General features: G+C 42.2%; 1 protein-coding gene across 1 annotated transcript; it reads right to left on the minus strand.

The window, feature by feature from the left end:
* Positions 1-215: 215 nt before the first annotated feature.
* Positions 216-8679, minus strand: Triml1 (tripartite motif family like 1). The gene is made up of 6 exons (XM_057753116.1): positions 8254-8679; positions 7840-7935; positions 5883-6113; positions 4252-4274; positions 3976-4073; positions 216-754 (listed from the first exon to the last, which is right to left on the minus strand). Exons 1-6 carry the CDS (start codon positions 8677-8679, stop codon positions 216-218), a joined length of 1413 nt encoding a protein of 470 aa, XP_057609099.1.
* Between the last annotated feature and the right edge of the window lie 1959 nt (positions 8680-10638).

Genomic DNA, 10638 nt, shown 5'->3' on the forward strand with positions numbered 1-10638 from the left:
GTTCTTGGTGTTGAATAGATTTTTAATTGACTCTTCATCGCAGAGCTGGCTTTGTGGGAAGTCTTTGGGGAGGAAGGCTTTTCTTTTTCTTCGTTTTTTTTTTTTTTTTTTGTTACTTTTCAGATTATCTGATGTGTGCAAGTTTCTGAATGCACTAACCATCTCAACGATTAGGCTGGTCCTTGCTCTGTCTTCAAAGGTTCAGGCCACATCCCTCAGATGTGACAGATGATAAGAGGGTCTGTGTTTGTCCCTTCATTTGGAAGACAAGGGGAGAAGATGGGTCTGAGAGCTTCATGGAAAGAGGTCGATGGGAAGCTGTAAATGAGGGACTCATCCGTCACGTTGTAGAATGCTATATGTCCGGACTCATAGTCCAAGAACACACCGACCTTATGCACAGGCTCTCGGACGTGCTGACCTTTCAAAGGCGATGAAACCCAGAGACTGTAATCATCACCGATTTTTAACCCTATGAGTGAGAAGAGGTCCCCAGGGGGTTTGGGGAGATTCCCCTTTCTGATGACAGAATCCTTGCAGATGCCCACTTCCCACTCAGTCTTCTTCCCTACTTCCACCTCCCAGTAGTGCCTCCCACAGGTGAAGATCTGAGCTCCCAACACAGTGGCAGACTGATCGAATCTTTCCGGGTTGTCAGGCAATTGCTGTCTGGTTCCTCCATATTTCACACTTTTCAGATCATCCGACAAAACTAGGTAGGCATTGGCTGTGGCTGGGTCTAGAGTTATATCTGCTGCAAGAAGAGAAAAGAATGAATGGTTGGACAGCCTTAGAAACCACCCATATATGTTAATATTAAACTACATCCTTAATAGCTAGCCCTATTATTATTTATTTGTTTTTGAGATAGGACATAACTAAGCAACCCAGGCTGGGTCTTGAATTCGGCAGTTCTCTCCTGTGTTAGCATCTTCAGTGCTGGGATTTAGGCACAACTACCAAGCCCAGACAAATCTATTCTTTAAATGTAATTTGGGTGTTAGCTAGGCAAGCAATTCCAGCACTTATAAACCTAAAATAAGAGTGTATGAGTTCAAATTCATCCTGGACTACAAGGTAAACAGAAGGATATCCTGGGCTACACAGCAATATCTGGTTTCAGAATCAAGATTGAAGTCAAACTGCTCTACGTAGTGAGTTCAAAAGCAGCCTGGTTTATAGTATAAGACCCTATTTCAAAATAAGCAAAAATGTTTTTAAATGTAATTTTAGTGGATGTGCTGAGATAGCATTCTTTAGAAAAAAAAAAGTCCACCCTAGTGGTAGTGGCACACACCTTTAATCCCAGCATTTGGGAGGTACAGGCAAGATCTCTGTGAGTTCCAGGACACCCTGGTCTACAAAGCAAGTTCCAGGACAGTCAGGGTTACAAAGAAGCCCTGTCTCCGAAAAAGAAAAAGAAAAAGAAAGGAAGAGAGAAAGAAAGAAAAAAAGGCCATCTCTAGTTAGACTTGGTGTCTTATGGTCAGTAATCCCAATGTTTAGGAAGTTTAGGCAGGAGGACCGCCATGAGTTTAAGTCTAGCCAGGGATATGTAAGGAGACCCTGTCTGCCCCCAGAACAGAGAGCGAAGCTATCAGAAGAGATAGAATAGCCACATGCAGAGACTCTGCACACTCGCCAGGGTGAGAGGAACCTGGAAGTGTAAGGAAAGTGGCTTCCTAGAGAGGACAGTTTCAGAATTTAGGTTATCTGTCCATACAAAGATGCCCTTGCTGTTAGCCATAGCAGAATTTTTGCGGTTTGGAAAAGAGAGAGACATTAACATTTGCTAATTAACATTTGTTAATTTGTTCATTAACATTTGTTGGACTCTTTCTAAATGCAAATCCTGCATTTCTACGTATTATTGCATTTCATCATTGTAGCAATCATAATTTTTCATGTATATGAAATACATAATATATGAATATAGTTTTATTAAATATATGTGTGTGCATATACATATATAAATATATACATACCGGCTAGGTATGGTGGCCCTATATCTATAATCTGTGCACTCAGGAGGTGGAGGCAAGAGAAGCAGGAATTTAAGGTCATCTTCAGTTACATAGGTGAATTGGAGGCCATCATGGGCTCTAGGAGACCTTGTCTCAATTATTACAATTAATTATTTAATTTCTAAAAAAATGTTATAGAGATATAACTCAGGGACAGAGTACTTCTCTAGCATCCACAATGCACAACACCCTGGGTGCAATCCCCAATGTTGTGATAATAGTTGTAATGATAATAAAAATTTAAAAGTTAACCCAAGACAAGATGGCACAGGCCTGGAATCCCAGTACTCAAAAGGCTGTGGCAGGAAGATTGCCATAACTTTGAGGCCAGTCTGGGCTACATAGCAAGACCCTGTCAAATAAATAAATAAATATAACAAGGGCTAGAGAGATGGCTCTATGGTTAAAAGTACATGATGCTCTTCCAGAGGTCCTGAATTATATCCCCAGCACTTTTATCTGGTGGCTCACGACTTCCTGAAACGCCATCTCTAGGGGACCTAACAGCTCTGCCCTCCTCAGGTACCTGAATTAATGTGTACCTCCACACAGGCCCACATAAATACACATAGCTAATAACAAATATTTAAAAAAAGAAAAAGAAAATCAATTTGAAAGGAGGCCTGGGGGCATTGCACTGTTGGTGGAATGCCTGCCTAACATGCACAAAGCCTTGGGTTCAACCCCCAGCACTGCACAAAACCCAGTGTGGTTAAACAAACCTGTGGTCCCTGCACTGGGGAAGTGAAATCAGGAAGATCAGAAATTCAAGGTCACCCTTGACTACACAGGGAGTTCTAGGCCAGCCTGGGGTGTATGAGACCTTGTTTAATAAATGCATAACAATTAAATATAAATAAATTAAAAAGAAAAATAAAATCCTTAGAGATCAACTTTACTAAGATTACAAACTCATTGCTTATGATAACAGCAAACTTCTAATTCCTATTTTTCAGTACACCATGGTCAAATGCAGCTTTGTGTGAGTTAGCACCAAGGTGACAATGCCATAAAGCATATGTGAGCTACTGGGAGCACTTTATCTCCATCCACCTGTGAGGAAGTCCATGAGAGGCTCCAAAATTTCACTAACCCCAGATGGGATCATTGGCCCTCATTGAAGCAGGCAAACAAGCAGGCAGGTTTGAGACCCCATTTGATTTTGAGTTGTTCCCATATAGACCCTCCTGGAATATTGTACTTGGACATTCTAGTTCCTTCATCTGCATGCACTGTGTACACACACCCTCTCCGATCAATGCACCTAATAACCTCAGGACCCCCCCCCATCCCAATATGAATCAGGCTACACATGCCCCCATCTTTGAACAATGGTGTTAGTTTACTGTTACAGATAACAATCCAACTTAGACAGCTTCTAGTCAAATATATTCCCAGAGCATCTGGGTATGACAAATAGAAAGACTTGCCTCAAACAAAGAGTCAAAGACTTACCCCAAGGTTGTCGTGTGACCTCTATACCCATTAAATGGCAAATAAGCCTGCGCACGTGCACACACACACACACACACACACACACACACACACACACCACTGCCTGCCTGCACAGAAAGATTAAAACAAAAGCATGTAAGCCAGCTTTTATAACAGGAAGAGAGCTGACAAAGCACGATCCTCTCCATGAGGATTATTGTGTGTGGTGTGTGTGGTGTGTGCATATCACAGAACAAGGTGACAAAAGTGGACTGAAGACCTAGTCACAACAAGCAGAGCCTCACAGAACAGCACGCAAGCTCTCTGCCTCTTGGCTCGAGCACAGGCAGTGTTTGTAACTTGGTGCTCAGCACTAGTTCAGGGATACTGGACCTGGGAGCCTTGTATCAGAATATTTTATGGTAGAAGAAGCTGCCCAGGAGCTCAGTGGTACCCAAAACGAGTGCTGAACTTAACTATGGAAATCTCTGGACATGTGACAAGGAGGTGGACTTACTGCTGAATTTTCTCAGCATCTCCCTCATCCCAGTGATACGGCACAGGCTCAGCTCCGTGACGGTGGTCTCTGGACACTGAAGCAACAGTGACTCACACCTTCCAAGAGAAAAGAGAGCCTCATTCTCTCCTTGACACATGCTACATGGCCTGATCCAACCTCGTGATCCATATCATCTGTCCCCAACAACATCCACATCCTCATCCCCACGTCATCACTATTTCATCAGTACCAGATCCCTATGTGCCACACGCTGGAGACATGATGGAAACCTACCTATCCATGGCTCCTCTGACTTCCTAAGGATAGAAAGAAAAGAAGGTTACTAGCTGTTCATGTCAATCACTAGCGAGCACCAAATCTGTTTTCGTCACAGTCTTTTGATAGTTTCGCAGAATCTGCTTCCATGGTCCTAGCACACTGTGAGAGAGTGTCACCAACAGGGCAGAAGAGTATAAAGCCCCAGCTTCTCCTAAGGATGGGTTTTGATGAACATGAGGTAATTCTCACACTGACCAAAAAATCGTTTGTTCTCTTTTCACATCCATGCTTTTGATTTTAAAAAAATAATAGCATCTTATTTGTATATAGGTAAGGCTCTTGGCCACAGCACAAATATGGAGGTGAGAAGACAGCTAATGGAGTTTGTCCTTGTACCACATGGATCCCAGTCATGAACAGAATTCAGGTGGTTAGCCTTGGCAGCAGTGACCTTACCCACTAAACAATCTCTTGTCTCTTAAAGTCTTTGTTAAAATGTGTTTTAACTTTATTCGCATAAATTCATTATGCATAATAATGGATTGCATCCTGACACTTTCACAAGTGGACATAATATATTTTGATGTATACATATATGTAAATAAGGGGTTTTGATCTGTCCTCTTATTCATCCCCTTCCTCTTCCCAGTGTGTCGGCAATTCTACTCACATTACTTGCTTGTTTGTTTATGACCCAATGAGTTTAGTTAGGGTTATTTATGTGGGCATGGGTTAGAGATTATGTACAAAACATGGGCATCTTACTAGTGACTACCACATTGGAAAAAAATGTCTCTCCAACCCCTATGCAACCATAACAGCCTATATATGGCTCAAAGAAAACTGGGACTTCTAAGCCCCCTTCCCTTGTTCATAATGAAGCCAAATAATAACGTCATGTCCCAGAACCGGAGATGACTCAGTGAGACTCAGATGACTCAGAAAAATGACTTCGTGAGAGCTGAGACCAAGTCCATGCGTCCATGCTCTGTTTTTCGATGTCGTTTAGTCATTCAGAAGACAAAGAACTAGACAGCACTCTGCAGAATCTGAGCATCGGTGAACGTGAAGCTGAGCTGGGTCTCATGTCTTATCATTGGGATATTAATGAGTGCCGTACCTTAGGGAGGCAGTAAGCAAAGATGGAACAGTGGGCTTGGCACAAGGAACACATGGGTTGTGTCCCCTCTTAGCTGTAGGACCAACAGATATCCTTAACTACCATGAGTCTGATCAGTAAATAGTTGCTACCCCAGATCTGCTTTGTGGATGACAATCACCTCTAGGCTATATGACACTCTTGCTCACCCTCCCCAGATCTTTGAGGAGACTAAATTGACCATCCACACTAGCTACCAATAAATAATGAATTACTAAACAAAGCTGCGTTTACACAGGCAACTCCAAAAGAAACTACAGTCATCTCTGAGCTTGTCTTTTTTTCCCCCTTGTTTGATTTCTCCTCCTTTTGAAGAATATATCATACCCAGAAAAATCAATTCCTTAGGAAAACTACTTTTCAGGCAGAACTTAATTTTTAGATGAATACCGGAAAATATACATTCCTGTGGATTGAAATACTGCGGGTCACTATGCATATTTTTTTCCGTCAATTTTCCCTGACATCCTCCTGAATTTCGCCTCACCTCAAAAGACTCTAAGGTCAAGTTTTGACAGGTGGACTCCATCCGTCCTATCATCTTGTTGAGGCGTCTGACTTGCTGGGTCAGATGGATCTCATTGTCTCTCAGTTTCTTCATGTTCTGTTTCTCCTCCTTGTCCAGCAGCTGCAGCTGCAGCTGCTCCTCCTCCTTCAGAAACTGGTGCATCTTCATATATTCCGACACGACGACCTGCTTACACGTCTTTGTCTCTTCCTGCTATCACATGTGCACATCAATGCTCGAGCATGCCCGTGCGCTCGTGCCCATGCACGCACGCACGCGCGTGCCTGCGCACGCGTGCGCGCGCGCACACACACACACACACAAATGTTAGCAACAGAAACGCTCCTAGAACGTATACCTTATATTGACTAGTTAGATAAAGAGCAGAGCAAAGTTTTGAAAGATGTGTACAGCCACAGTAATCAACACTATCAGATTTTCTAACCTAAGAACTGTCTTTTCTACTGCAAATGGACCAAAAAAAAAAAAAAGGAGAGAAAAAATGAAATAAGAAAGAATCACGAAGTCTGACATGTAGTAATCAGCACTGTTCGAAAATAAAATTAAAAAGTTTGGTCTTTTGCTTTTTGTTTTGTTTTGTTTTTAGAATCAGGATCTGACTATGTAACTCTGGCTGTTCTGGAACTTACTATGCAGCCTTGAAATCTCAGGGATACACTTGCCTCTGCCTTCAAAGTGTTGGGATTACAGGTAAGTGCCACTACACCTGGCGAAAATAAAACAAAATTTAAAAGAGGATAAAAAATGAAAAGAAAATTAAAATTAAAAGGAGACAAGTATTAAAATAAATGAAACTCAAAAAGAAGAAACATGTGAAAGATGTACATTATTAGACATATATTGATTTTAAAAATAAACTTGGCATCAGATAACGTGCAAGGAATACATCACAAAAAGTTACCATTACCTTCTAGATCTAAGCTGACATAGTGGCACATGAATGTAAAACCAGCACTCAGGAGGCAGAGGCAGAGGCAAGAGGATAGATGCAAAATTTGAAGTCAGCCTGATCATCTACACAGCGAATTCATGGCCAACCAGTATCATTCAGCATGGTTGTGTCTCCCAAAACAAAGAAGATAAAAGAACTCAAAGTCTGCCATGAATGGTGGTACAGCACATCTGAAATTCCAGCACTTAGGGGGCCTAAGACAGGAAAAGATAAATCAGAAGTTCGAATCTAACTTGGGCTACTCAGGGAAAGGATACCTCAAATGAACAAATGTCCTCAGAGTCTTTAGGAAATTCAAATATTCACTTCAAAAGCACGAGGAATAGATGTGTATATGTGTGTGTGTTCGCGTGCATGCACGTGTGTACACACACATGCCTCCCACAGAATTACAAATACTTGTCCTCTGGCTTTTATGTAGGTTCTGTATATCCAAACTCAGTTCATCAGACTTGCAGGACAAGAACTTTTTTTTTAAACCCACTGAACCACCTCCCCAGCCCTAATATCTACACTGTGCCATATTAAACATTTAATTCTTCGCTTTAACTGCTAGGCAATTGAAATCCAAATCTGTGACTAACCTTAGGCATTCGTTCCAGTACGATTCAATCTACTATTATGCCATTATTGTCCCTTCCGCTTTACTTGCTTTTAATTTGCATACAATTTTTCCCTAAGCATTTGAGAGACTCGCTTTTAAAACCAGCTTCCATCCTGTCTTGCAAATCTGTTGCTTGTATTTTAAATAATATTAATCAGATTCATCACAGCAGCTAGTCAAGGGAGATAAAGAAGGAAACGTAAATCTACCTGTGGTGAGAGAAGCTGAGCAGAACTGTCATGTCCCCAGGCGAATACACAGAGCCAGGCAGCCCCAAAGCAGGACTCACAGTGGTCCTTTCTCCCTAATGTTTCACCAGGCATCTCACACGCAAGTCCAAACATCAGACAGACACTGACCTTACACAGCATTACTCGCTCCTTCTCGTGGTTCAGTATGGCCTGAGCTTCCTTCTTCTTTTTCCGTAAAAGGTTGATGATGTCCTGGAGTTTTTCCTGCAATAAAAACAAACCCCTTGGCAGAGCACCCGATGGTGAAAAGATCAGGAAAACTAGTCACTAGATGCTGTGCTCTTGTACGCTGTAAAGATTTGCCACTTGCATTAGTTTAACAACACGTTGGTTGGCCAGTAGCCAACAACTAGAAGATGACTGAGACTCTCAAAGAAACGGTGGAAGTAGGATCCAAGCCAGTGTGTGGTGTGCTATTCTGAAGATATATGCCCATGGCTATCACCAACAAAGAACACTATGAGAATTAAGGGATAGGACCAGTTCTGCGCTCTGAGGTTGACACTGAGCAACCCAACTTACTTTGTGTTGTTCCTCAGCCTCGCTGGAGAAATATGCCCTGTTCATCCCATGACTTTGTGTTGAGAAATTAACTACACTCTGTTCATCATCAGAGAACACCCTGCTGGCTCCTGGCGTTCTCCCACAACTGCTCTGCTCATCCTCACTCTGCAGGACCTGAGATCTCAACTGCCTGCCAATGCTAGCCAGTCTCCCCAGTCGCTCATTGGCTTGGAAATGAGGGGCTCCCAAAGTCCTCCAGCACTCAGGACAAGATAAAGGTGTGTTATGTTCCTCCCAGCTCTTGAGGAGACACATCAGGCAAAAGCTGTGCCCACACTCGGTGGTCACCGGACTGTTGAAATAGTCCAAACAGATGAAACAGGTAAGCTCTTCCCGAAGGCTCTCCATCAAATCTGCTGTGGATATCTTCTCTTGGATGGACATCACGACAAGGTGACACTTCCAGTCTGGGATCACAGAAGTCCTCTTCAGTCACAACTGGGTGATCGGATGCTGTGTTGTTGTTACGAGAAACTCTAGCTCTCCTCTCGGCCTGATTACACCAAATGATATGCGCTCTCCGGCACAAAGCCAATTGTGACTTAATGTGGAACTCCTGCGCACTGACTCATCACCAGCCCCAAACTTGGATTGAATCACTTCTGTGCATGCCATACGCTAGATGCTGGGCATCCAATATAGTTGGGATTTTGTAGTTGGTTCCTATACATAAGCACCACGAAACCATTCAAACGTATAGGTTTGGGGTACAGAGGATTAACTAGTTAGTGTAAATCAGAACAAAGACTGTGGCCGCCTCTGCTCCCTGAATAGGAAGTCTGCTTTAAATCCTTCAGCAGACCACACTCAAGAAAATTAAGAAAGGAGATATTGCAACTTATATTCCTTTTATCAATAAACTCTTTTTTTCTGCTTGACAAGAGCTTAAGTTTTTGGCACAGTAATCAGGCACTCATTACATTTGTTTGATTGTATTCATCCTAACAAAGGAAGGACTATACCACTGAACTATTTATTCCTTGACCTTCGGTGAACAATGAATTAACTGTTAGACTTACCTCTCAGCCCTGAAAGCCCACATGCTCACTCATCCCTTGGCCATCAAAAGCAGTTCAATTGATATTCTTAAACGTTACCTCAAGAGACCTTTGCACTACGGGATGGATAGAAATAACTATATCTTGGCATAATTTTGTTTGCTGGTTTTTACTTTCCAGTAATGTTCAAACGAGCCATAAACCACCTTATTCTCTTTCATTTCTTACTTTGTAGGAATCACATGGGCAGACATTTTTCCTTCAGTCTATGAAAAAGGAAATGTATAGCATTCTGTACAGTGACCTCTATGATTAGTGCCAAGTGCTGTATAAACTCGCGGTGTCCTATGCTCATGAGTCCTTCTGCTCGCCAGAAAGTGATTCATAAGCTCCACTCGGTTCACCAGACTCTGTTTATATTCTTGACCTGTTGCTCTCCGCCTTGGCAACCTTCTGCAGGCCTATATTATCGAAGTTATCCCGTTAACCTTGTGCTCTGACTTTCAAGAACTGATCCTCTTTTCCCATTCACTTCCAAGAGAATTTTAGGTGTTGTCTTATCTTCAACAATGACTAACCAAAACTCACCTTTCCAAAGTCATTGACCCATCACTTCAAGCCTGGTGGTGGAGATCCAGAGTGAAGACATTGATTCAAATGTTTTAAATATATTTCATTTATACACCGTTTTCAAAAATGAGGCTTTAACCAAACCATCACAGAGTTGTGTTATTGTCCCCAGCATTTGATGTGGCATCAGTGAGGCACCATAAAAGCATTATGGCTGAGGTGACTTTCAAGCTGCTACATGAACACAGCTTCCACACTGTTAGGAATTACTCACAAGCCAGAGTCTTCCAAAAATAAATAAGCAATAACTCTAAATTAAATATCATTCTAGGAAAAAAGGATTTAAGAAATGCTACCAGCATTCAATGTAATTCACACCCCGCCCTAGGAGAAGTCATTGGAACGAGTCTCGCCGTTGAGTTGGAATGCATCATAGAGCCCACATTCCAATTTGGAATTAGGAGAACCGGCATGTTCTGCCACCAATTCATACTACTATTCCATTTTGTCCTTCTTCCACGTAAACACCTGTCTTTTATGAGCTTCGTAAGATAATACCTGTGCCAGACAAGATCTCCTGAGTAAATTGGGGTCACAGGGACCTTGGGGGAGGATTGAAGGGAAGAGGGGAGAGGAAGGAAGGGGGGCAGAGAAAAATGTAGAGCTTAATAAATATCAATTAAAAAAAAGATAATACCTGTGCCTTCTTCATTTATGACCAGGAGAATTTTTTCCCATATGTTCAGAAATCAACATAAGGAAATTTTGCAATGAG

Source organism: Chionomys nivalis, chromosome 20 (assembly GCF_950005125.1).
Source record: "Chionomys nivalis chromosome 20, mChiNiv1.1, whole genome shotgun sequence".
NCBI lineage: Eukaryota > Metazoa > Chordata > Mammalia > Rodentia > Cricetidae > Chionomys > Chionomys nivalis.

Coding starts and splice junctions, on each gene's coding strand:
- Triml1 (XM_057753116.1), bottom strand. CDS start 8,679: ATGTCCATCCAAGAGAAGATATCCACAGCAGATTTGATGGAGAGCCTT. Junction 4,275..5,882: donor TGACCTTAGAGTCTTTTGAG/GTGAGGCGAAAT, acceptor TTCTATCCTTAG/GAAGTCAGAGGAGCCATGGA. Junction 4,074..4,251: donor GTCAGAGGAGCCATGGATAG/GTAGGTTTCCAT, acceptor TTCTCTTGGAAG/GTGTGAGTCACTGTTGCTTC.